This window comes from Carassius auratus, chromosome 41 (assembly GCF_003368295.1).
Source record: "Carassius auratus strain Wakin chromosome 41, ASM336829v1, whole genome shotgun sequence".
Classification (NCBI taxonomy): Eukaryota; Metazoa; Chordata; class Actinopteri; order Cypriniformes; family Cyprinidae; genus Carassius; species Carassius auratus.
Window position 1 is genome coordinate 21271187 of NC_039283.1, and position 27311 is coordinate 21298497.

At 35.9% G+C, this 27311-nt stretch overlaps 3 protein-coding genes across 5 annotated transcripts; all 3 read right to left on the reverse strand.

Moving 5' to 3' along the window:
* Positions 1–5277: 5277 nt before the first annotated feature.
* LOC113059663 (synapse differentiation-inducing gene protein 1-like) lies at positions 5278–7380 on the reverse strand. Its single transcript, XM_026228207.1, has 2 exons — positions 7102–7380; positions 5278–5899 (listed from the first exon to the last, which is right to left on the reverse strand). The coding sequence occupies exons 1-2, from the start codon at positions 7330–7332 to the stop codon at positions 5756–5758; spliced, it is 375 nt and encodes a 124-aa protein (XP_026083992.1). The 5' UTR covers positions 7333–7380; the 3' UTR covers positions 5278–5755.
* A 3317-nt stretch (positions 7381–10697) lies between these two features.
* On the reverse strand, positions 10698–22540 carry LOC113059254 (FXYD domain-containing ion transport regulator 3-like). Of its 2 annotated transcripts, none has more exons than XM_026227612.1 (8): positions 22385–22540; positions 14641–14691; positions 14430–14465; positions 14302–14322; positions 14117–14191; positions 12381–12417; positions 12229–12272; positions 10698–11316 (listed from the first exon to the last, which is right to left on the reverse strand). In XM_026227612.1, the coding sequence occupies exons 2-8, from the start codon at positions 14672–14674 to the stop codon at positions 11297–11299; spliced, it is 267 nt and encodes an 88-aa protein (XP_026083397.1). In that variant the 5' UTR covers positions 14675–14691; positions 22385–22540; the 3' UTR covers positions 10698–11296. The 2 variants fall into 2 exon arrangements, with proteins under 2 accessions (XP_026083397.1, XP_026083396.1); XM_026227611.1 differs by having other exon boundaries at positions 14302–14325; positions 22385–22539.
* Positions 22541–23098: 558 nt separating this feature from the next.
* Positions 23099–25905, reverse strand: fxyd11 (FXYD domain containing ion transport regulator 11). Of its 2 annotated transcripts, none has more exons than XM_026228209.1 (7): positions 25817–25905; positions 24492–24536; positions 24109–24141; positions 23960–23974; positions 23657–23731; positions 23533–23557; positions 23099–23401 (listed from the first exon to the last, which is right to left on the reverse strand). In XM_026228209.1, the coding sequence occupies exons 2-7, from the start codon at positions 24523–24525 to the stop codon at positions 23374–23376; spliced, it is 210 nt and encodes a 69-aa protein (XP_026083994.1). In that variant the 5' UTR covers positions 24526–24536; positions 25817–25905; the 3' UTR covers positions 23099–23373. The 2 variants fall into 2 exon arrangements, with proteins under 2 accessions (XP_026083994.1, XP_026083993.1); XM_026228208.1 differs by having other exon boundaries at positions 24492–24533; positions 25817–25904.
* Between the last annotated feature and the right edge of the window lie 1406 nt (positions 25906–27311).

Consider the following 27311-nt stretch of genomic DNA (forward strand, 5'->3'; position numbering starts at 1 on the left):
AAGTTTCAAAAATTAAGTTGTATACGTTTGAAAGAGTATTTCTGTTCCAAAAATACTCCTTCCGGTTTGTCACAAGTTTCGGAAAGTTTTTTTCGAGTATGGCTCTGTGTGACGTTAGATGGAGCGGAATTTCCTTATAAGGGCACTTCTGCCGGAAGAGCGCGCGCTCCCATATAGCACATAGACATAGCAGAGCACTGAGAGCACAGGCATTCACTGATCAGAGCGAGAGCGTCGCGAAATGTCACAAAAGTAGTGTGTTTTTGGTTGCCAGGGCAAGACAACCCTGCACAGATTACCAAAGAAAAAACAGCATTAAGGGACCAGTGGATGGAGTTTATTTTTACAGAGTATCAACGGAGTTGTGCAAGTGTTTTTGTTTGTTCCCTGCATTTCGAAGATGCTTGTTTTACAAACAAGGCCCAGTTTGGCGTGGGATTTGCACATTATTTCTTAAGGATAATGCAGTCCCAACGAAAAAGGGTCACGATGGTGTGTTGGAACCGCATGCGGTGAGTAAAACTGCTTAAAATATCTCTGCCTCCTTGTTAGTGCGTCCCCCTCCCATCGGAGACCCGGGTTCAAGCCCCGCTCGGAGCGAGTCGTTGCTGCTGCTGCTCTCGTCCAGTTTCAGCCTTCACAGCTGTCACAGTTTCCAAACGCTCTCAACGCAAAAGCTTACTGGCGCTCGTGATTCTTTAGCTACGCCCACACGTCACGCCTCCAGCCTGTCGTGTTTTTCCAGGAAAAATCGGTACAGACTATCTTTCTCTTATGAATATAATAAAACTAAAGACTTTTTGGTGTTATGAAGGATGCAGTACTACTCTATAGGTACTCAAAATTAACAGGATATTGAGTGAAAACGAGCATTTCACCCCCCCTTTAATAGCTACATAACACAATACTTCTACTTTTACTTTCAGTACTTGAGTAGTAAATTTTAAAATAGACTACTTGCAATACTTAAGTACAAAAAATTTTGAATACTTTAGTACTTCTACTTAAGTGTGGTGCTTAAAGAGCACTTCAACTTCTACTCAAGTCACTTTTTTGATAGAGCACTTGTACTTTTACTCAAGTATGGGTCTCTAGTACTTTATACATCTCTGGGCCTCGATAGACCATACAGAAATAGCCACGATAGGCAGACGCAGACAGGCCTCAATAGACCGTACAAATATAGCCACGATAGGCCAGACGCAGACAACCACAATAGGCAGATGCAGACAGGCCTCGATAGACCGTACAGAAAAATAGCCATGATGGCCGGACACGGACAGGCCTCGATAGACCGTACAGAAATAGCCATTATAGCCAAACACGGATAGGCCTCGATAGACCGTACATCAATAGCCACGATAGGCAGACACGGGACAGGCCTTAATAGACCGTACAGAAAAATAGCCATGATAGGCAGACACAGACAGGCCTCGAAAGACCGTACAGAAATAGCCACAAAAGGCCAGACATATACGGCCTTGATAGACCATACAGATATAGTAACACCACCACCAGTAATTGCATGAATTTACCTGATTAGTTACAGGGGAGCTTGCTGAGCTTCGAGAATGGTTTTTGAATCAGGTCTGATGTACGATTCAAATGCTGAGGAAGACCATGTGCCCATGATCTCAATAGCTGATATAGAGATCCCTCGTTCAGCTGCTGAAGTAGCTGCCCCAATTCTGAATGAATGGCCAGTATAGAGAGAGGGAGCTAGACTGCAGCTTTTGAGAACAGTGGTTAAGTGAGTTCTAAAACAGGCCTTGGAAAGGGGTGCTCCGTTGGGTAAAATAGAGAGTGATGCGTTTTTAGAGTTCTAGGTCGGATTTAAGAAATTTCACCATGCAGAGAAGGGACAGAATTATTATTGATTTTAGAATTTGTTAAGGTGACACCAGAACCTTGCACATCGGTTTTTGAGTGCTTGAGGAAGAGTGTGAGAATTTAGGTCCGAATAATAGATCTGGAAGGAAATGCCGCGAGCAGGATCAAATTGATTAGTTTGAAGTGAATTCCCCTGGACGCATAAACCCGTAGAAGGCAGATAAACACTGCCTCGAGAAGATATTGAGGTACTCGAAAGAAGGCCATAGCAGATGGTAATAATTAATTTTCCAATATCGGCAGGGTAATAGGCAGACGTTTGTCTTTAATTTTGTTGGTAGATTTAGCTAACCCCTTAAGTAGTAATAGAACTGAATATTCAGAAAGCTTTGAAAATTAGGATTATAAAATTTGGCGTAGAATTAGATGCTGGCAAGGAGTCTGCGAATAGAGAAATTGTAAGATTGTTGATGTTTTTTATATATTTTTTTTATTAAAGACGAGATAGGAGCAAACGGTCAAAATTAGAATAGGAACAGAAATTTGGAAGGAAAAACATTAGAAAGCGGACCATGCAGACATGTAGGCTTGATTGTAGAGGGAACGACGCCTTAGAAATGGGATTTCTAGCTGACATAAGCAGGTCGTTTAGTTTAGTATCATGTCTGCTAACGGAGGGCAGATTGAAGAATCCGGGTTGCTGAGGGGCACAGCTGTCTGAAAGTCTAAAGTGTAAAGTGATGGCCGCAACAGCCGAGTAGGCGACAGAATGAACCAACACCAGTAGATATGCGAAAAACAAGGCTTGATTGTAGCTTAACCCCTTAACGGTCACCCCCCTTTTTCATTTTTAACCAATGTGGTTGAAGTTTTTTACAGTATAAAATAGAGGCAAAGAAAATTTTACTATGGTAAATATGAGTTTATGATAGCGTTTATATTTAAACCACAGTAGCCATAAATGTACAGTTGTCTGAGATGTCATGAAATGTTCTTTAGCATCACAAACCATAGAATGTTGTCAGGGTTCTGCTATGGTTTAGCATGGTTTCCAGAGATCTGGAGCTGATTCGGGGAGCTCGGTGGTTTGTGACTGTTGTCTAGCAGCGTGCTGTCTTTTGTTCACACATCACGTCTTGCGCGCTCAAGTTCGTTATTTCCAATGTAGGCGCGCGATAAACGCGCTCATAATGGAAGCGACGTGGTCGCGACGTGCTCGTTTTTTCCAGGCACGTCCACACCACAGAGTTAAAAACATCTCAACTTCCAGAATGCCGCAAGCGCAAGAATATCAGACCTGAACCAGGAAGTTGGTCACCAGATCACACGGTAACCAGTTAAACCGTAACACCGGAGAGCGCCAAGATGTTTTCCTCTGAGGTACTCGCGCATCGCAGTTGTGCTGCCGTGGTATACCATATCGGTTTTGTGAAGGGAACAAAGGGCCATTTTATTTGTCCTCGGTTTAAAGTATTCCCATACATTTAATAACAGTGGTCTCTGTTTTTATAACAGAATGCAACTTTCTCCATTCCCAGTATGCCGTCACGTGAGATGTAAACGAACAGTGTGACGCGTCGACGCATTTCACGCAAGTCGACTTTTTTTTTTTTTTTTTTTTTTTGTCGACTTAATCGATGACGTCGACGAGTCGTTGCAGCACTACTTCTAATTAATATCCGGTTTAAACTGGAGAAATGTCACTACTCTGAAATAAGGTCAGCAGCGACTTCGTGTCACATGGACTTTAAGATGCCTGCGGAGCATTGAGCCGAATCTTACCTACAACCTACGAAAGGGTCCATATACGCATCAGCTTGGTAGATCCAGGGTTCATAATAGCGCTAGTCCAAGAGTAAGCCATGTAAAGATGAGGTGAGAGCAGCGGTTCCCTGCATCTGCAACCATAGAATCCCATTCGAGTATGAATCATTTCAGGAATAGACGCGAATGAAACAATGATGGAATAAACAAAGATTAAAGCACAGGATTAAACAACGAATCTTAAGTGTGCTAGACAAAGCATATTTTTAACAGAATGCGAACAATCTTTATCAGTATAAAAGATAGTAACGTTTATTATGAGCCTTAAAGTGCCTCATTACGAAGGAGTTATTCAGAACATAGATCAACATCTTAATTATGCTGTGCGAGTCTGCTAGATAAACAAGCACGAATGCCAAGTGCTTTATTTGAACGTGTGAGTATAAATCCTTGCAGAGAATAAAATTAATGCCCAGGTGCCACAAGTGCATAGAACAAAATGATACTTATAATGCTGTAGACTGATGAAGAAATGGAGGCGAGATGCCGAAAGAGACCGGCAGCCTTGATTCTGTCTGCTGGTCCGGAGAGACTTCATTCGTGCAGGTTCACGTGAGCGTACAGATGAATAATTGTTGATTGAGACCAACGTCTTTTCAGGAGTTGAGACCCAAGCAGCACTGACGCGACATCTCGGAAAGCACCGGCGTTGCCAAGACCATTTTTTTTTTTTTCTCCTTCTTCCTGAGGGTTGCTATTTCTGTCCGGGGTTTGAGGTGACCCCAATAGTGTCATATATAGCCCCTAGAATGTGAACTCTACCGATAAATCCTTTTTGAACATGATTGGGCTATTTTTTAGTAGTAACTGGTAGTTTTGAGACCATCCAAAACGAACGACTGCAGATAATCACCGCGACACGGAGCTAAGCCAACGATCCCGTGTGCATCTTAGAGGAACGTCAAACTCTAGAAAGTTTACGGGACATGAACTTAACTATAGCAAATAAATGAATAACGCGACAACTTGAGCAAGGAACAATCGCATCGGAATCTGCAGTTGTTGTCGCGTCGGCATCGGCATCTGTGTAAGTACAATCTTTTATACAGGAGTGTAAAGACGTGATTGAATAATGATGAAGATAATTGGTGACTAAGTGATTGAGTCTTCCTGGCAGAACTTAGGCTAAAGCTTCCATTTTATTTTATTTTTTATTTGTATTAATTTTTTAATAAACTTTATTCAAAATCAAATCTTAACCAAACACATGTATTATTTAATAAACAAATAAATAAGACAATGAACATAATAATACATTATTTATGTATTATTATATATTTATTTATTTATGAATAAGTACACTTTATACTAGCATTATTCCGAATGACCTTCAGTCCATTCAATTGATAAACAATTCATTTGTTCTTTGTAAAAATCAAAAGTAAAGTTGTTAATAGACTTTATTATTCACAAACGCTCCAGTCAAACAAACAAACATTTTTGAAACTTCAGATTAATCAGATCAAATTTAAAAACTGATCAAGTACATTTTAAGTATTTATTTAGCATTAATTTAAACAACATTTAACAAAAATGACTTCATTTAATTTGATTGTTTTTTATGCAAATTAAAAAAAAACATTGAAGAAAATATGATTTTGCATATAAACATATAACAATGTTTCAATGCAATGATGAATACAATGTTTTTATTGTTGTTGTTTGTTTTATGCAGTGATGAATCTATCCAGTTCTGCAAACAGAACAACAACACCAGAGATGGAAATACTGCATGTGAGAGTACAATAACAAATTTGTCTAAAAAGTTGATAGTTGTGTAACTGTTACAAGTATGGGTGTGTGTGCTAACAAAGGGCAAAGAGCTTGAGAAGGATCGGGATCAAATGAGGAATTTACTAGATAACAAAGGAGATTAATATCACAATATACATACAGCATTAACATAGACAGATGCACATTCAATCACAGACGAGGAGGAACTGAACAGACCGGGATTTAAACACACGGGAGGTAATGAGGGAACTGGAGACAGGTGGGGAATAATCAATTAACCAAAACAAGAAAAGGAAGGTGACCAAATAAGGGAACAGAAATCCATTAACGTAATACAGTAACTTTGGAAAGATAATGGATAAAGTTTTTAGGCTGATAGGTAAAATGTGTTGAGGAGATATGCTCCAATCACGATGATGCCAACTAAAACATTGACATGGTTCAGGATGAGTGCAGTTTGAGAGTTTCTCGCTGCTTTTCTCCTCTGTCCAACAGCGTTAGCAGTGCGAGTCTGTGAAAGTAAAGGTAAAATCACAAATGTCAACCATTGGCTGACTGTACATCCTGACTCTATCTACAAATGTACCAGTAAAAGACCAACACTGGCCAGATAAATCTATTCAAGACTAATCTTTTTTTCTTGGATGCTAATTGCTGAATACTATAGAGTTGCTGATAACAACTGTCATTCAGAAGTTGCTAGTAAATTTTGCAATGAATTACAAATGATTTAAAAGTAAAACACTGAATTAAACATGAAATTAGAGAGACTGAAATAGTATTTTCTTGTAAAACATACTTTAATAATTTTTTTGTTGTATTTATACCTGGAAATTTCATTTATTCATTTGTTTTACAGTTCAGTAAAGAACATCAATTTGTTTACATTAGAGTGACCATATGTCCTCTTTTTTTCCAGACATGTCCTAGCCAGGATTTCTAAATTGCCTACAATGTCCAAGGCTTTGTTTTCCTATACTGATACACTCTCAACAGTCCTTATGCATTATATGTACACATATTTGCATTGCTCTCTGCAAATGCTGGTTTGAGCTCAGCTTAATATAGCACCTTCAGTATTGTGGTTTTCCATTCTGCACTGAAGTACTTTTCAAAGGTATGCATCTGATCTGATACACTTATAAGAAACATGAAAAAACGGTTTTGTGTCTGAGGTTCAGTTGAAGCGGAAAACCTGCTTGCATGCAGTTTACTCAGCAAAAATTACCTTCCATTTCCAAAATAAGTAATACAATTCAAAATCAGATAGTACAGCACCAGGGTCAAAGTCAAGTTCTCTGAAAGGGTCAAAATAAAAAAATGTGGCCTATGAAAGTAACTTTCATTTTATAATTTATTAAAATAAGTTTGAGAAACACATTCAAGTAAGTTATATTTAGGGCAGGTGCTTAAAAAACCTTGCACTTAAAAAAAAATAATAATAATAATTAAAATAGATTATTTTTTAAGGAACGATGGAAGAGAAAAAGGGTGCTTTCTTCACAGGAATAAGTTACATTTTAAAACATGTTCAAATGTAAAAAGTTTATTTTTAATTATATAAGATCATATAAGATCATATAAAAAATATTTCTGCTATTACTGCATTTTTTTTATCAAATAAATGCACTGAACATATTCAGATAATATGCAAAACTTTACTGCTAAAAGTACAAGGAAAACACAATAATATCGATATAAATAAAAACATACCGCTCTAGAGAAATGAAGAGCTGCAATTCCCAGAAAGAGGCAGCAGCACAGCATGGTAAATGTGGAGTAACACATATAATCCGGCACAGGGTCAGCAGGTGGATCGTGCCTCATGTTAGCAGAGGGTTGAACAATGACCACAGGCTCGTTGTGTTGATTCAGGACCTGGGGATGGAGCTGCACGAGGGCTTCCATCCTTACCACCATTAGTAGAGATAAATCCTGTTCCATGCCTGATCCCCTTCACGCTTCTTCTTTAGATATGGCTCTTTGTTTTGTCAGTAACTTGGCCTTTTATGGTGCAGTGTGAACGGTAATTGGACATTATAAAGGAGTGGCCTACAGCACAGTACCACTGCAGCAGCCACCCTCTGGCAGTATCATTTACAGTTTCAATGGTTTAAGGCCCTAGGGCCCATTCTTCGTACCATACTTAATACATCTGAGATGTCTTGAAAAAGATTCAAATAAATTATATTTGGCTAATTAGGTTCTTCAAATTAATTTGCGGATTACTGCGCGTTCTCTTACAGAACCAATAATCCAGGATCATGGCAAATCGTCAATAATTAAATACAGCTAACTGAGTTAGCGACGTACAAAGAACAGGACCCCGATATAGACCAATTTCAGTGTTTGCAAACAGTGATGACCTTTGCTGTAGTGTGTCAGTAGTAAATATCAGTTTACATTTCCAAACATTATTTTTGCCATTAACTGTAATAGTCGCGTGAGATTATTGTTAGCACGAGGAGTCTAAGAGCAGCCAGTGCTCCACACAGAGATCTGATAATCATCATCAGTCTGTTTGGAATAACATGAAGAATCCAGAAGAACTGGGGCAATGTCTCCAAGAAACTTAAAAAAAAAAAACTAAGCCTGCAAAGCTATCTGGAAAACAATGTGCAAGTGTTACAATCCCCTTTCCCAGTCTAGGGTTGGGAGTGGGAGTAACAGGTTAAATGAAATTTATAAGGAAGAAATAAAAGCCCTGTCCTCTGCTCCAGAAAATGCAACCACTGTTTAATTCAGTTAAAGGCCGTGTTGCAAGGTTAATTTTTTAACGAATTTGTGCAATTTGCTTGTTGGTAATAAACATTTAAACTGTTATCCACTGTATTTTATATTGTTGGGTATCACAAAACGGAATATAATATGGAAAAGTAGGTACTATCTTACAGCGGTCTCCTTTCCCCCACAATGCATTGAATCACGTCACGTTGGGGAGAGAATTTACCAAAGCCTGCCTTGAGAGCATTGAGAGTGAGTAGAAAGACGAGAGTATTCAGATTATAGATAAATAGATAAATGCATAGATATATATAGATAGACTAGATATATTGAGAATGAGGAGTTGTCGTCATAGCACAAAGCCCCTCCCTCGATATCACGGTCTCCGCCATGTTGGCAGGATACCGGCGGCGAAACAGGATTGTTTACATGTGTTGTTAACTCGGTAGTAGAGGAGGTTCTCGCAATTCTGCACTGTTTTACCATGCCTGGATGTTACTGCTGCGTTAAAAACTGCTCCAGTACCTCTCACGATACATATGGAAAACATAGGAACAATGGAATACAGTTTTTTTTAGGTTACACCAAGCACAAAACAGCGGTATTTGGAGAAGCTCTACGGCATCCAAAATATCAACCCATACGAGCTCCCTGCAGTAGCACAGATACCTGGACCATTCACCTCCATGCACACATATGGACATTGGGAATTATACTGTTTTTGGTTTAAAGGAACACTCCGACTTTTTGGGACTTTAGCTTATTCACAGTATCCCCCAGAGTTAGATAAGTCCATACATACCTTTTCATTTCTGTGCGTTCTGTAAGTTTTATTTGACGCACCCACCGCTAGCCTAGCTTAACACAAAGACTGGATGTAAATGGATAACGGTAGCATAGTAATCCCAATAAGTGACAAAATAATGCAAACATTTTCCTATTTACATGTTGTGATCTGTATAGTCACAGCATGTACAAATAACAAGGCTATGTGAGACAGAGACCATTTTTAATCGTATAAATACTGGGAACTATATTCTCACTAGGCGTAGGAGCACAGCTAACATTACACAGCTAACACGGCTGCTGGCCATCATACATGGCTCTTGCCAGTATTATTCGTAGGGGCTGTCATCATTGTTTCACGTGCTATGTGACCTCGGGACTCGGAATACATCCATCTAGTACGAGACACGAGTTCACGGGTGGGAAGTCACGGGTTTGATTGCCGTTCCAGTGCATTTTCACGGGTTTAAGGTTGGAAAAACACGGGTTACGGGTTGTCTGGAACGCGGCATCATACTAGGCTTAGGCTACCTTTCCTCGACTTCTCCCTAACGTGACGTCATCACTGAGTTAGAAAAAAACGTTAATACCAAAAACTTAAAAAATAGGTCTTTAAGACCATTTTTGAGCCATTATAAAAATGATATACATATCTTGAATGATTTATGTACCCATTAATCAAAAGTGGTGGTTAACCTGCAACATGGCCTTTAAGTTAACAGAAATTCATTAATAAAATCTATTTATTACATTATTTTTGACGGCATCCTCACAGTCATTGTTGACATCTACATCATTCACATTGCATTTTACATTGACGTTTTACATGGAGATAAAAAAAAAAAAATAAAAAAAAAAACTGTTCATTGGATGAAAGTATGCAAGGGAAACTTTCCATTAGCCACCGCAGAAACAGAAACAATCCAACCTTTAAAAACTGAATAATCTTTTCAAGCTTATTTCTTTGGAAAGTCCACAATACCCTCCACTTCCTTTGTGACGTCTTTGAAGAAAGTGGGGGATGATGGCAGATTTGTTTATGACAATGAGTGGTAAACCAGCCTTAACCCTGAGGTTTCATATATCAGAAAATCATAGCAAGAAACACTAAACCGAAAACCACCTCATGCCAGTGAAAGTTTGCATGCATCTAGACTTGATTCAGGAAATGCCCGCAGAAAAAATAGACCACCAAAGTTGTGGCTCTCCATAAAAATATGCACAAACATAATTCAAACTGCAGCCAGAGTTATTATATTTAACCAAAAATAAAATGGAAATAAAATGTAAAAACCATAACAATTTTTTTTTATTTTTTTTTTTAATAAAAACTGGTTTCTGAATGTTAACTGCATTACAGCACACACCAAACAATCTTGCTTTTAACGGTTGTTTGAATTTTGCAGAATAATGTCCTCAAAATCTAAATTTGTATGAATATAACTGTATTTCACACTGCAAAGCATTTGTATTCCGATTACAGTTCCTGTGTAATGCCTAAAACATCAGTCAGTAGATGGCGCTATTAAGTACATTTTGTTCTTTTTAGCTGTTTTTTCCCCCACCATTATTCTCCCAGTCACATTTAGTTTTGACTGTTTTATCTAGCTTCAGCTGAATAGCTTCTTAAAAACATTTAACATGCATGAAAGGGATCTGAGAAATACGTCAAAGGATATAGCTAAATTCTTGTCTGATGCTTGCCTTAATCATGCAAAATCCACAAAAATCCTGAGCTCATCTAAAGAGCAGGCTGTCAATCAGCTGGAGACAGAGAACAGAAAACACTGATACGGCTATTTTTTGTGCCTTTTTGTTTATTTTAGTGTATGTTTTTACACAACAGATAAAAATACATTCTTAATACTACTAGCATGTCTGTGATGAATAGCCTGGAAATGAAAATAAATCAAGCACATGACAATATTGCAATGTAAATATGACAGCGTGATCTTTTCATATTTCTTTTTCAACTAGTTACTTAACACCAAAGCAAGTCCAAACTACTTCACACAGAATGCAAAATGTAATATTGGATGGATTCACTACAGCTTACAGTAATGTTTGGTGAAGACTGATTCAGTACAACGGCATTGAAACCCTTCCCCTTACATACCTACATCCATCATCATTGAATACCATTACTGACAGGATTAAAAAAAAAATATTTACATTCTCTTTTTGGTAATCCGTTTATATTAAATGATATTAAAAAGACACATCTGACAAAAAAATAACGGTTTATGGATTTTCGCCTTCCTCTGGAGCAGGGCAGTGAAAACAGAGAACTTTTGTATCAGGTTCCTCGTCATAAAGAGAAATGGTTCCTCTGATAAACCAACTCATGGGATAAAGGCGGACATCTCTTCTGACTGGTTCAGGTCAGGTCAGCGGCTTTTCAGCATTCACTGGCCCTTGCTGAAAAACAGAAAGTATTCAAAGTAAAATCATATTCAAAAATGTATAACTGATTTTACATGTACATGATATGAAATTCATTAGTTTAACAATTGGGGTCATATATATATATATATATATATATATATATATATATATATATATATATATATATATATAATATATATATATATATATATATATATATATATACATATATATATATATATATATATATATATATATATATATATATAAGATGTAAATTCTATATATAGCATTTTATTTTTATCATCACATTTATTTGATCATTTTGTTACTTTTGCATTATTATTATTATTATTATTTGAAAGTCAATTTATTTGTAAATAAAAGAATTGTATTATATTTTCATAATATATTTTTTCACTATTGAATTAAATATATGATCTTTAGGGAACATACAAATACATTTTCAATAGAACATTTTGAGCTATAGAAGTCACAGCATGTGTCCATTGTACAATTAAATATTTAATCTCAAAATATCAAAGACATTGACAGCCCTTAATTTTTTTTTCTCTGTTCTAATTATTTTATTCTATACTATACACAATTGATACTGAATATATAATAAAATATTTATATCGCACATCTTTGTATCCTGTTTCTCCAACCCCACCCTGAGGGATCATGGAGAATAAGTACACCCAAGGGAGAAAGTATGACTCATCCTGGAAACAGACCCACTGTATTGCACTGTATCACGGAGGAACTGGCACAGCAATAATTAGCAGATGGATTTCACACAGCCATGAGCCACACAGGTTTATAGTGACATGTTTCATAAGGGAACTTAAGGGGAGAGTGCTGATTTATACCAGCACTGGCTTCATGTTGCTAGCTCATTGGTTGTAAATAAATGATGCAGGTAGATGATGGCAGTCATCATACCTGTGTCGCTGAGCATTGCTTGAGCGTTACTTCCCGTCCTCCTCCTGTCAAAAGAGAGCTATGCTGTTAGAGCTACACAGTTTCTGTTCTTTTATGTACATAAAAAGTAAGACAAAAAAAATGTAAAACTTAAAAATGTATTCTCTTTATACCTCTTATCCTGACTGAATTTGCATCTGCAGTGGCCACCTGTAATAATGCCAGAACACAGGATGTTTTTAAATAAGGAGAATAAATGCAATTCACTGCACTCTCCCAGCTATAATTAGGTGCCAAGACCAGTATTAATTCAAACATTACAAAGGTTGGTCTAAACTCTTAAAAAAATAAACAAAAATAGCCTACATCATGGTCACATTTAACCTCAAGATGCAAAAGAAAAAACATGAATACGCACACAAGCATATACTGTATCCGCACATCTGAATATTTTCAGTTTAACATCTGCTTGTGACGGTTAAAAATATGCATCCAAGCTTCCATTAATAATTACACAATTTAATAAATAAGTAGGCTAGTTAATACTGTTAAGCTTACATTTTAAACACAATAACCTAATCCCAGTTAAAATGAATACAAATAGTTAAATGGTCCTATAAAGCCAAAACAGAATAACTGCAAAAAAACAAACAAAAACAAGTGATGTTTGTTTCTTAATAATTTGTTGAAATGGTTGAATGATTCATTGGGTAATGTACATTTTAGACACAATATTGACAGTTAGGCTACAATAATAATAATAATAAAATAAAATAAAAATTTCAATGATTCAATGACCCCTTATGCAGAGAAAATATATTTCCTAATATAGGAATGATCAATATATATAAGTATATAACGGTATATTAAAAAATATAAAGAATAGTATATTATGTGAATATATTACTGTATTATGCATAACACATAAGAAATAGCCGCTTTCATATATTGAAAAAATAAGTAACAATGTATTTAATTGTATTTTAGTAAATAGACTATAACTTTGCTGAAATGTGCACAGCCATTATTTTAATATATAGTATTAATTCTGCCAATTGTCATCCTAACCAATTGTCATCCTAACCCAACAAACATACACACACCAGGAACCCTTTTAAGTTTCCAAATAATACAACATTTAACACTAACAGATCTCCCCTATATTAATATTGAGTAAAGACACATGAAATAACAGTCAGAAGCAAAGTCATTGCATTGCAAAACTTTTCTCTCCTTGAAGAACTTTGATACTCATGTGTTCCCCAACTCACATCTTGACTATTGCAATTCACTTTATTATGGAGTAAATAGTTAATCTATTGGACATCTACAATTTGTTCAGAATGCTGCAGTTAGGCTTTTACATAAAGCCATACATTGTCAATGCATATATTGCTGTATATTGAAAAAAGCAGTAGTTTCTCATATATGTTTTGCAGTATATATATTGCAGTATATTCCCATACATTTTTGTTACGTAAGGGACACACGATTAGACTGGGCTTGTTTCATTAGAATCACAGTATTTATAAGTCACCATATTTACTGTGTTATTAAATTAATTACAGTATTTACTGTTATTCCTATGTATGTCTGCACTATGTTGTACTTTCTTCTACGCTGGAAGCTCCTGTCGTCAAGTCAAATTCCTTGTGTGTAAACGTACTTGGTAATAAACCCCTTCTGATTCTGAACAAATCAGTTGCCAAATATTTATTCATAATACACAAAATATGCTCTCTTGTTGCTACCTATTGGCAGAACTGTGTAACATTATTCAGTACATTCATTTTAGTACGATATTAAATAATTGTATACATATAAAAATATATAGGCCTTTAAATGATGACATGTTTATCAGCTTATCTAAGCAAATTCTGTTATTTGTAAAAATTAAAAACACACTCACTTAGGAGAATAGTGATGCCAATCAAACACAGAATTGCTGCCAAGACCAGACCTCCGACCCGAAGTCTGTGGTAATCTAGTTGAAGACAAAGTGAATAACAATCAAAGAAAATTTGAAAGATGATCTTGAGAACTCCTTGAGTATTATGGATGGGTGGTTCAAACTAAAAGATGTGTGCAACTAACCAAAATAGAAGGGGTTATCCTCTGCTGAAAATTCCAAACCAGAAAAAAAAGCATTAAAAAAAAATGCATGTAACATGAAAACAGAAGAAAAAGAAGAACAGAAAGTATTGAAAAGTGAAATATCTTACTTGTCTGCTGATCTTCTGCCAACACAAGGGACAAAACTATAAAGTAATATAGTATATTAGCAACATAGTATAGTAAATTACTGTGCGTACAGTTTTTTTAAAGGGTTAATATTAAACTTAATGCACCTACAATGCATTTAAAGCTTACTAAAGGTTAGTAAGCAACATGACAACAAGCAATTTTTTACCAGTCTGGAACACAAATACTCACATGTCAAGGAAACTAGTGCCAAAGTCTTCATCATGACAGTGTGGATTTAACCTGCAATACAAGATAAGGTTTGTCATGGAAAAAATAACAGATGCATCTTCTCTATATTAAATAAATAAAAAATCCCATTTAATATGTAAGCATGATGCCTTATTGTGCATGCATGATGCATTACTGTTAGTCTACCATTAATCTTAAAAATGTCTCAGAAACGGTTAAAGAAAATGTATGTACGTTTTTTTCACTTGAAATACCAGTTTCATAATAACTCTGATGATGCAATGCCTTTTGAATGATCTCTCCCATTGCATTCACATGCTTATGGGGAAACTCCTGTTTACTCTGAAACTGAAGCCTGATTTGTCACGTTCATGTAGCTGCATGAACCAATGGTGTTTCAATCCGCCAAAAGGGGAGGAGCCAACCTTTGTATAAGTCAGCACTGAGCACCATTTCGTCAAAAATGTTCTCCTTCACTGATAAAGATCATCCCCCCAGTGATTCTGCAAGCAAGAAGCCAAAGAAGGAAGAAACTCAGCTCAGCCTGCTGCTCACCACTGTAGAAGGAGCCCCAGGCAGCAGAAGAATCCAGAAGCCCTGCAGCCATCTGGTACATCTGAGCATATTTCCAGTGATATTGCTGTAAATGACGAGCTACAAGTGTGGCTCATGCAGGGAACTCCTGTACGATGCAGATGGGCACAGTGAGTGTGTCGCCTGTCTGGGCAGAACCCACACAGAGGCTGGGTTCACTGAGATGGCATGCACTCACTGCGAGAGCAGAAGTCTTGCCCTTCTCCACTCATTAATGAAGGCGATCCTTAACACATACTCAAAAGAGCATTTCTACTCTCCTCATTACCATGAAAATGAGTTCCCCACCCATGTGTGGCAAACTACCATTTGAAAAACTATAATTACTTGCCATCTGACTTCAGGCTTGGAAAGCTATCCAAGATGGATAGAATGAGGATACTCACTTCATAGAACAAGGTTACTCACTACAGTTTGCTCACAGACCACCTCGCTTAAGAGGTATTATTCAGACTTTGGTGCGGGACTATGATGCTCACGTTCTCCGGTCTGAAGTACAAACACTGCTTGCAAAAGGAGCCGTGGAAATGGTTTCTCTAGCTAACAGCAGTGAAAGTTTTTACAGCCGTTATTTTTTTTTTTCCAAGAAAGATGGTGGGCTCAGACCCATTCTCAGACACAGGCTTCTGAACTGTTTGCTTATGAAATGGCTGTTCAAGATGTTAATCTTAAAACAGATCATCACACAAGTATGCCCCAAGGACTGGTTTCTGTCAGTGGATCTGAAAGACTTACTTTCACATCCAGATACCCCCCATCACAGACTTGTATTAAAGGGTGAGGCCTATCAGTACACAGTCCTGTATTCAGACTGTCCATGGCCCCACGCACTTTACTGAAGTGCATAGACATGGCTCTTTACCCTCTAAAACAAATGGGAATCTGCATTTTGAACTACTGTACCTCAAAGACTGACTGGTTTTAGCCAGGTCAGAACTTGAAATCATTGTAAACAGGTTGCTGCTGCTCAGTCACATGGAAGCGCCTTGGGTTACAGAGTCAATTTACCCATTTAGCTGCCTCAAGATGATGGTGGTTTTTCTGGCTCTTAAAACTGTTCTGCCTGCTTTAAGGGACAACATTATGGTGGTAGCTTATATTCATCACCAAGGCGATCTCGTGTCATGCTTCCTTCACAGTTCGTGGCTGACCAGTCATTCCATAAAAACAACTTATTCATTAAGTTTATGATGGGAGCTCGGAGATTGACTCTGCCTCGCCCTTATACTGTGTTGACATGGGACTTATCTATAGTCCTCAGGACCCAATGGGCCCTCCCTTTTAACCACTCTAGTAGTCCAACTTGCAGCCCCTGTTGCTTAAGAACACACTCCATTTGGCTTGGTCAGTCAGCGCTTCCTGTCTTGAGTTCGGGCCTAATATATGTAGAGTAGTCAATAAACCGAGAAACAGTTATGTGCAGAAAGTGCTCTCCACTCCGTTAAGTCATCACCCCTCTAGTGTTCAAAGCACAAGTCATCACCCCAATCCATATGGTACACAGGGTCCCAATCCACTCTGCCCAGTTTGGGCTTTTAGAGTGTATGTTGAGCACTCTGGCCCGTTTAGACAGTGAGAGCAGCTCTTTGTGTGCTTTGGAGGCCGCTCTAAAGTGCTGCCAGTTACGAAGCAGAGAATATCTCGCTGGATAGTGGATGTTATAGCCTTGGATTACGCCTCCAAGAGTAATGGCCTCCTCCTGGGATTGGTCTGGTGGGATTTGTCGCCATTTACCTTCACCAGGTTTTATAACTTGGAAGTCCCTGCCCTGCATGCATGGATATTGTCCACTTAGTTCTACCTAATACCATTTGGAAATGGAGAGGGTTATGTTATGTAGTCCTCAGCCAAAAAGGCTTGGGTCTTATTATTAGCTCATGCTTACAGGGCTGGGCTCGCAGAGTGGCTTTGTTTTGCACTTGCTCATGAACGGGGCTATTGGATGCTTTCCCCATAAGCATGTCAACACAACGTTGCATAGGCTGTTGTGCTATAAGGCTGCATGCAAATCGGTAACTGTCGCGTCAGTCAAAAGATAATGACAAAATGGCACTCAGAGCCAACTTATATAGAGGTCAGCTTGTCCCCTTTTCACAGGTTGAAGTGTCATTGGTTCACGCAGCTACACAAATTTGAACAAATCAGGCTTCAGTATCAGAGTAAAGAGGAGTTTCCCTTTTCTCAGGGAATCGAGTTTACGTTAGTAACCTGATCATTTCTGGGAGTAGGTAAGTTTGGTTAGTCCGCAAAAAGGGCAGATTGTTTTATGGCAGCAACAAATGCACATGTACAGCAGTGATCCACTGTATGACTTAACTGTATGGTGTTCCAAAGTCACAAAACTATATACAGTTGATTTAAGCAAAAAGTAATAACATTTTCCACCTCTCAAATGACTTTCCTTTTTTGCTGATGTAAACCAAGCCCTCTTCATTTTTTTTTTTATACCTCCACTCAAGCCTCCAGCCAGATTTATGATCGATTCATTTTCAAAAGCCTCTTCCTGCTTTTTTTTCTCATTGAATATCCTTTTTTCTCTCTGACATAAGTCAGATTGACTCATTTAAAATGTCCATAAGTTTTCCACTGATCTATGGTTTATTAAGATTTGGACAATATTTGGCCGAGATACAACTATTTGAATATCTGGAATCTGAGGGTGCAAAAAAAATCTAAATACTGAGAAAAGCAGCTTTGAAGTTGTCAGAATTCTTAGCAATGTATATTAGTAATCAAAAATTTATTTTTGATATACTTATGGTAGGAAATTTACAAAACATAGTCCTGGAACATGATCTTTATTTGTTATCATAATGATTTTTTTTTTTTTTTTTTTTGGCTATTGCTAAAAATATACCCCAGCAACTTAAGACTGGTTTTGTGAGATCTGTAAAAATGTTCACATTTAAACAAGAAAAATAACACTGTTATGATCAATAAGAATATTGTGTATCAGTTGTGTACACGAGAGCTAATTATGCTCTAAATATAACATGATTCCCCTCCCTTGATGTCTGAATTATTGTCCATTGTCAGCTTCTCATCAACAAAATTGGGGTAAATCAAATTATCACAATCCCTGCCAATGCATCTGATCTACCGGAATAACAAATATCAGCTCTGAGAAAACAAAGCAGACCTGGATCAAATTTCAGCAAAGGCCTGGGACTTCTCAACAACAAAACATTCATACACTAAACAAAACAGGAAACACATCAAAACCCTTTCTTACAAGAGATGATTTTGAGCACATTTTCAAAATGCTGGACATTTACATGACTTGTCAGATGTAGATGCTGACTTATGTCTACATCATAATTAAAAGTGCATTGTGGAAACATGCTGGAGCACCTTTTGAGCTTAGCTAGGATTTTCCATTTCATTTCTGAGAGACCAGAGGGAATTCTGTGCCCATCCCTACCAACACAAGATGATGTAACAATCTCCACCTTCAACTTCCAACCATGGTGGCAGAGAAGAGGAAAAATAAAGGGTTCACCAGAGACATGCTGAGACAAAATAACATCCAGTATTTCAGGCCTTTCAGCAGAGCAGCCTGGGTCAGCGTGAGGAGTGAACAAGGCAGTAGTTAATCTAGAGCTTTTCAGAAAGGTTTAATAAATCCCTGTGTCTGTTTATACCCTATTATCTTGACTTGAATTATCTAATTTCCTTCTTCCTGTAAACATGCATGCCAGATTATTTTTTTTGTGTCATGAACAACTTATTATCAATTGAATTTATTATATAGTAGACTTTCTTCATTAGATGAATCATTGAAGCCTGACCAGTTTGTTTATGTAAATCAAGTCAAATTAGATTCTGCATGCAGAACATGAAATTTGCAAACAGGTGCTTCTCTGATGGCGCTAGGAGTAGTGCACAAATTCTGTCATAATTTACTGATTCGCAAATATGTTTATGCTGTTATTTTGTCTGTTTAACACAGATAATGTCTATGTACATTTTGGATATACCGTAATTCAAAACTGTAGCCCCACTACTTTTTATGTCCATTTTTTGTTCCTTTTTGAGTTGGCAGATGTGGTTATTATGAACTGTCAGCATTGTGGTGATGTTTACTGTCTGCAGGCTATGTGGTTTCATGGCGACATGTGTCTTTTGTTTATTGTCATGATTCATCCATTCATTTTCAACTGATTTGTTCAAAAACGCTGATTAATCCATTTGATGCTTCCTCGCTTCCATGTTTTCTCATTTGAGACAGACGGTTTTGTCTTTAAGTGTTTTTAAAAGTGAATATTTCTGTGAGTTGCATAATTAAACCAGCATGTGATGACAAGTGACTGTAATTTGGGTATTATTACCAAGCCACTGAATCAATCTTAACCCGAGTCATTCAAAAACAATGATTCATCCCCGACCAGGTACAGTATGTAACACCGTGCTCTTTCTGGGAAATTCTGATCTACTGTACCTGCTTGGATTAGTCTGAAATGATTTTCGGTGGCATAACAAAAACAAAGTAACTGTCAATATTGTCTAAAATTTAAGAAGATTATGTTGTTTATTAAATGACATATTTATCACAATTCTGTTTGTCTGACACCAAACTGCTTATCTACTATAAAGACTTTCCTTTTTGGAGCAATATATAAAAACTGATTACTGAAAGAAGAAAGATTACTGGGAAAAAAAAAAAAAAACATAGGCTAATATGTAGGCTCATAACATTCTGTAATGTCATCCAGTAGGTTAAGTGAAATAGCAGATAGAGACAGTTCTTTATCCAGTACCAAGGAGTGCAAAGATAATTCTGCCAATAATCTGGCAAGAGAAGCTGTCTTTGTATTTTACCATAATCTCAGGGGAGTCTTAGAAACACTTTTTAAATCATTATACTGGACAAAGCTGAGAGAAAAGGGGAGAGCGTTTTTTTGCATGCTTCTTGTTTTTGGCTAGGATGGTTTGCCACCTCCTGTCAGGCAGAATCACCCAGGGTGCATGGAGAAAATAATGAAAGTCTTGTAATAGGGCCAGTAAGTGTGTGTGTGTGTGTGTGTGTGTGTGTGTGTGTGTGTGTGTGTGTGTGTGTGTGTGTGTGTGTGTGTGTGTGTAAGAGAGAGAGAGAGTGTTATGAGAAAGAATGAGGAATCACATCCTCATCTCACATTTTAAACCGACCCTCTCATTTTCAATGTAATGTTTTGTTTCTTTCTTGACTGTTGCCATAGTTCATTCATTCTACTAACAATATTGTTTCTTAGCCCTTTTTGCTCCACAATTTAAATCCTCATTCAGGAAATGAGAGATGTAAAAGAGAGCCTAGGAATATTACTAACTCTCAGTGTCTGTCTTGTGCACTAGAAAAAAAGAACAAAAAAATGTTTTACTCAGTTTTCTTGTTTTCCAGTACAAACATCTAAAACATTCATGAGTCAAGTAATTTACTTGAGAAGAAAAATATTATAGGTTTCTGAAAAAAAAAATGTATCAGGTGAGTTTTTTTTTTTTCTTAAAATTGATCCTAAAAAAATAAATAAGAAAAATAATACACAAAAAAAATACACAAAAAAAGCAAAGAGAAAACAAGGTTATCTTTCTTACCCCACTTACATATTTCTTCTTTTTTCAAATATAATCTAATTTTGATACATTTTACAACTCAATTTCTTAATTTTTCCTAGTAAATTTGTCTTGAATTAAGCATTTTTAGGAATTTATGGAAAACTAGACAAAAATGCTAATTATATAGACTGTATAATGTATAACTTTAAAAACCTTTTTAATTGTCAGGTTAACTAGGACTAAAAACCTTTTCATCTGCCTCATAAATACTGGAGTAAGCAGCAAATTGTGCATTTTATTGGTTGGAGATCTGATTAATATTCATTTTATGGACACGCCTCCTTCTCTGCATTAATCAGTCTAGTAATTATTGCAAGCAACTGCTGATGTGAATGGTGGGTTGTTCTGTGCTGAAAAGATGAGAGAGTTATATTAAAGTAGCTACATAAATATAAATGTACACTACTGTGCAAAAGTCTCAAAAATGTGCTCAAAAAGGCCATCTTTATTTATTTATTTCTATATATGCACTGTATAGTGTGTGAGTGGTCGTGTAGTATAGTTAAGTCACATTTGTTCTCACCTACTTTTTTATCCAAACAGCCCAACTCCATATAAGACAACTTGACACAATCACATGGCAGACAACGGATGCAAGCCATGTACACAGGAATCCAGACTGCAGCTATATTAGGAACAGGCTGTGAACTTTGAAGTATTGTATGATTATACACTCCAGCACAAACACACTGACAGATGCCCTTTAGTAACACAGGCCCTTTAAAATTGAGTAAAACCATCTACTTTCTAGATTCACCTATCCAGAAACCTCAGGATAGAACTAGATTCGCACTGAAATGTACTTTTAAGCTCTTAGCTGCCCACGTGCTCAGAGTGACGCAGGAAGGAACAACACATTCTGTTGAAATGAATCATCATTCCAAAAATCACGATCACACCCTTTCCAGTAGTTAAACTAAAGCTGTCTTTGTGCTCCCTTCAGCTAACAAACATCAGTTTCCATGAGCAGATCATGCAATCAGCCTTAAATCTTTGCTTGTTACAAATAGATTTTAGACCATTTTTTATTAAAATATGGTCAAGGCCATCTAAATGTAAATGTTTCTCTTTTTGTTATGGAAAACTAAAGGAATCTGATTATAAAAGGTAAGAGGTTAACCAATCAAAACATGCTTTGAGACAGGCTGTCATGGTGCATCTCAAACTTTAAACACCATGTTTATTGAAGGACTGGATTTCATCAAGTTTTTATAAACAGCGAGCTCATAATTTAGTCTCCAAGATTTACACTCTTAAAACTGAAGCTTCCAAGAATGGGTTTTTGCAGCGATACGATAAAAGAAACATATTATAGGTTCCTCAAAGTGACCAGTGAACAGTTCCTAAAATCAATGTTTTTTAGTATGAAGAAAATGTTTATAATTTGAAGAACGTTTTTCCACTATAAAGAACTTTTTGTGGAATTGAAATATTGCATGGAATTTAAAGGTTCTTGGTGCAACCATAATTATTATATTTGAATATATGAACTTGACTATCCATCAGCCTTAACATGTTTTACTATATAAACATTCAAATGGAATCAAAACTGATAACTTACCTTTTTCAAGAATAAAGAAAGTGAAATGTTGACGTTTGAAACGTGGTTGTGAAGGAACTACCAGTAAAGATTTGATCTAGACAGACTGAAACCAACACCCACCGTCCGCTCAACAGGTTGGCTCAGTCCTGAGTGGGTTGAGCTTTGAATCAAGGATCTTTTCTCTGGGAGAGCAACGCTGATAGTTTTTAGTTTGTCATGCACGCTCACTCTGAATTCAATCTGCTGGTGAGTGAACACAATGATATAACAGAAGCTGAGTGATGGATCTATCTATCTATCTATCTATCTATCTATCTATCTATCTATCTATCTATCTATCTATCTATCTATCTATCTATCTATCTATCTATCTATCTATCTATCTATCTATCTATCTATCTATCTATCTATCTATCTATCTATCTATCTATCTATCTGTCTATCTATATATCTATCTATCTATCTATCTGTCTATCTATCTAGAATATTCCCTCTATGTTTTGATAATACATTTCAGCAATAGATTTTTTCTTTGATTCCTACAAAAAGACATTTGACGTTCATCTTACACAAGCCGGTGTTCTCATCCAGCCAGCCAGCCAACAAATCTCATCCAAAATATATATATATATATATATATATATATATATATATATATATATATATATATATATATATATATATATATATATATACTCTATATTCAGGCTCAAAAAATGACAACAAATGCAATTTTGCAGACCCATAACTGAGAATCTTTATTAAAGTGCCACTTTGCGAGATTGCTCAAATTTATAGAATAAGTCTACAAATTCAAAAGCTCAGTTTTTCGGAAAGGGACTGTGATTAATGCACAAATTAAGTGGTTGGAAAATGTTGAAACAATGGAAAACCTACAGTAAAATACAGATGAGACATGGAGCTAGTTAGTATCAAGACAGAATAAAACAAGTCTTCTACTCAATTAAAATCCATTAGAAAGTTTCAGCAGATGAAGTCCCTGATCCTCAGATTTTGCTCGCGTCTTCATCATGCCTATGTCAAAGAGATGTGGTACTTTTTAAATAATACCATGTTTCTTATAATCATAAATAATATGTTTTGATTTCAAAGTGTACATAATTTCATTGAGATGTAAAAGTGTGAAGTGAGATCAGGTGACCTACTTTCTTTTTGGTTTGCACTGCCCCCCTGTGAAGAAAACAATCTGTTATTCTTTTTGCATAAAATGTCAAACACAAGATTTTCTTTAGTTAGAAAATGCATTTGTAAAAATTCAGAGCTCCTTACTACACAGAATTCCAACCCCTCCAGCTACTAGTATGCCTGTGAAGACCAAGCCCCCGATCCTTAGCGCCTCATAGTCTAAAAACAGAAGCATTTTTATCTAGCATAAAAAGTATTCAAAACTGTATATATTTTTGTACATTCATATTTACTATATATATATATATATATATATATATATATATATATATATATATATATATATATATATACATATATATATATATATATATATATATATATATATATATATATATATATATATATATATAAGGATATCATGAGCATCTGCTTTAGAGTACTTACTATAAACAAAAGGATCTGCAAAGTCAAAAAAGAGGAGAAAACTTAGACTGCTATTGAAAACAGCAAAATGCAGCCACAGATCTTAAAGTTGTCAAAGCATGAGAATATTGAATAGCGATATAAGAAAGAAATAAACTTTTCTGTCTTACTTGCTTCAGCTTGACTGAAGAGTGCCAAGAAGACTGTAAATGAAAAAAAAAATAATAATAATATTAAAGATTTATGAAAAGTCATAAACATACACAAAGAATAAAATAATTAATGGAATTAACAAATGAATAAAATATAAGACATTTGGGGGGGGGGGGGGGGTAATACTCTCAAAATATTGCACACTTTTTTAAAGATTTTAAATAAAAATATTCATTTTGTTAATAATAATAATAAGAATAATAATTATAATAAAACTGTTAAAGTCAGCAAGTATACTGTAAATGTGGACTGAAAGTCTTTTTTGAATTCTTGACCTTCAGTCCCAAGGGCACAGATCAGTGTGTGACCTTTGCTTTGAAAATAAATAGTGATGACTTACCTGTAAGGAGAACTAGTTCTGTGAGTTGGCTCATTTTTACACCTACTGATCAAGGACACACGCACACACACACACACACACACACACACACACACACAAACACACAAAATGAGTCATTAAATTTTTTTGTCTTACAGTAATAATTCACTCAGTTTATTCCCCCTTATATGTTTAAACCCAATATAATAACTGTAAATGACTGTCCAAAACTGACTTGAAAAGTCATAAAAGAGTCCATAGCAATGTCAAAAGTAGCCATGTTCAATACGTGAACAAATATTTTGTGTTATATATTTTTGTAACAAATCAGTTGATTCCGATCACACAACAATTATTGAATCTGATTCATTTCTCTTAAACCCATTAAACATAGTAAACAGATTTAGTTTGAAGTCATTTTTCAGCATACATCAACATAATGCCAGTGTTGGCATTATATAATTAGATCGAATATTTTCCGTTCCCATGTAGAGGTCAACCGTGAGACACGGCCTACGAGACGAGGAATGTTTGTTAAGAAACTCCAGCTGTAAGTGCAGCTGAGAGAAAACAGCACTTGTGTTTTGAGAGTAAACATAAAAACGATGGGTCGACACAGTCGGGACGCAGCACGTTCCTGGACACTGCTGTGTACCCTTGAGCGCCTGGAGGTGTTTTGGAAAGTTTGCCCTCCCACCTTCTCTGGTTATATAATCATCTTGAAATTCTTTGGATCTGTTGCTCACTGACATGGGCCCTGAAGTCTGGATGCCATTTTTGGTATATTTGACAGAAACGATTGAATAGATTTAAAGTGAGTTCATACAAGAATGAAAATTCTGACCATTCTCGCACACAAGTTTTTCCAAACCTGCATGATTTTTTCTTCTTCTGTTGAACACAGAACGTATTTTGAAGATTGTTGATAACCTTTCAGTTGCTGAAATTGAACACAAAATTGTGTTCAACAGAATAAATAAACCCATATAAGCAACTTGAGGATGAGTAAATGATAACAAATATTTCATTTTTGCTTGAACCAAACAAGGCTTCCTCTAAATTCTTGAGAGGTCCACGTATCCAAAATGGCAGGTGTGGGGTCACCTTCATCTAGCGACCTGATTCTAAGACAGAATTTTTATCTAATCGCTGTTAATTTTTACTTAAATTAATAACTCATAGCCCAGTTTATATGTATTAAATCATAAATGTCATTGAATTAAACATTAATGAAGAGTTTCTAAAGATTCACACTGGAATGCAGGATAAGTAAATATTATTATTCATTGCATCATTCCCAAGTCACATTTAGGACAGTCCAATATATCAAAAGACCCTGATCTTACCTTAGCACAGGAACTGATGGCTTTCTGAACAGTGGATGTTGGATGATGCTCCTCAGGTGGGCTAATCTCACAACCTTTCAGTATTTTCTATAACCTTTAATGAAAACTCCTCCTCACTGTATATATATAAACACAGCACAACATATCAAATTGATGCATTCTGGTGTGTCTGTCATTACGTCATCCTGTCCACTGTTTAGCCCAAAACATGAACTGTGTGTTGATGAATTACAAAAGTTGTTTAAGAGTTAGCATGTTTAAGTTAACATGCAAACACCTACAAATCAGTGTCTATTAATTGACTAGGCATTAAAGCTAAAGTCCTTTATCCAGCAGTCACCAGTAATGTGACACTATGGGCAGAATGAGCATAACTTCGAAGGGCAGAGCACATTATGTGAACACTTTGAAGGGTGCAAGGCATCACTGTCTCATATGTTTGGTTTTCCCTATACAAAGGCAAAAATCATTGCTACATAGAATTAGAATGTTACCCTGATAAGGCAGCAGCAAAATTCATGTTTAAAAACATTTTAAAAACCATTTGAACCAAATATCGCAACTATTGCAAAAACATGAAATATATAGGAATATTAAAAAATCTCTAATAATAGTTACAAATATATATTTTTATATAAAATAAATATTTATATCATATTATATAAACATTTATACAATATATAGTATACGTTATAAAATGTTTTGCAATATATGTATATTGTATATACAGACATATGTATACGTGTGTGTGTGTGTGTGTCTGTGTGTGTGTGTGTGTGTGTGTGTGTGTGTGTGTGCGTGTGCATGTGGACAGAGAGAGAGACAAGATATATGTGAGAGTTTGTACATTTCTGTAGAAATTTTGTTATTACATTTATGAAAAATATAACAATACTGTAATTATACGATCTACAATATATACATATTTTTTGCAATGTATAAATAGGTAAATTGCATCATGAAAATGGCAATCATTGTGTAGGTATTAAATTATATATATATATATATATATATATATATATATATATATATATATATATATATATATATATATATATATATATATATATATATATATATATATATACTGGTGCATCTTTCTTCAAGAATGTACACTAATCTTTTGAATTGTATGTAAAGTCATATATTAAGACATTTGGATTTTTTATTTGGCAGTTTGAAAAAATAACTGTACCTCAATGTTTTGTCATGTAAGTCTGGCTAAAGTCTCTAGAAAGGCTTCGAGTCAAGTAATCAAAGAAGTGTCTATAACCAAAGTAATGTGTCTCTTCAGAGTGTGTGCATGAAGAATCAACCTAATCACTGCAAAGAAAATTTTGTGCTTTTGTAGTAAAGGAATATTTATTTATTTATTTATTAACAGTACCGATTACAGTCATATATGTAGAGAACAACAATCTGCCCTACTGCAGCATTCCAGAAGAAATGATATACCCTAACCGCAGTATTTAAGCCTGCACATGCAGTTAGGGAG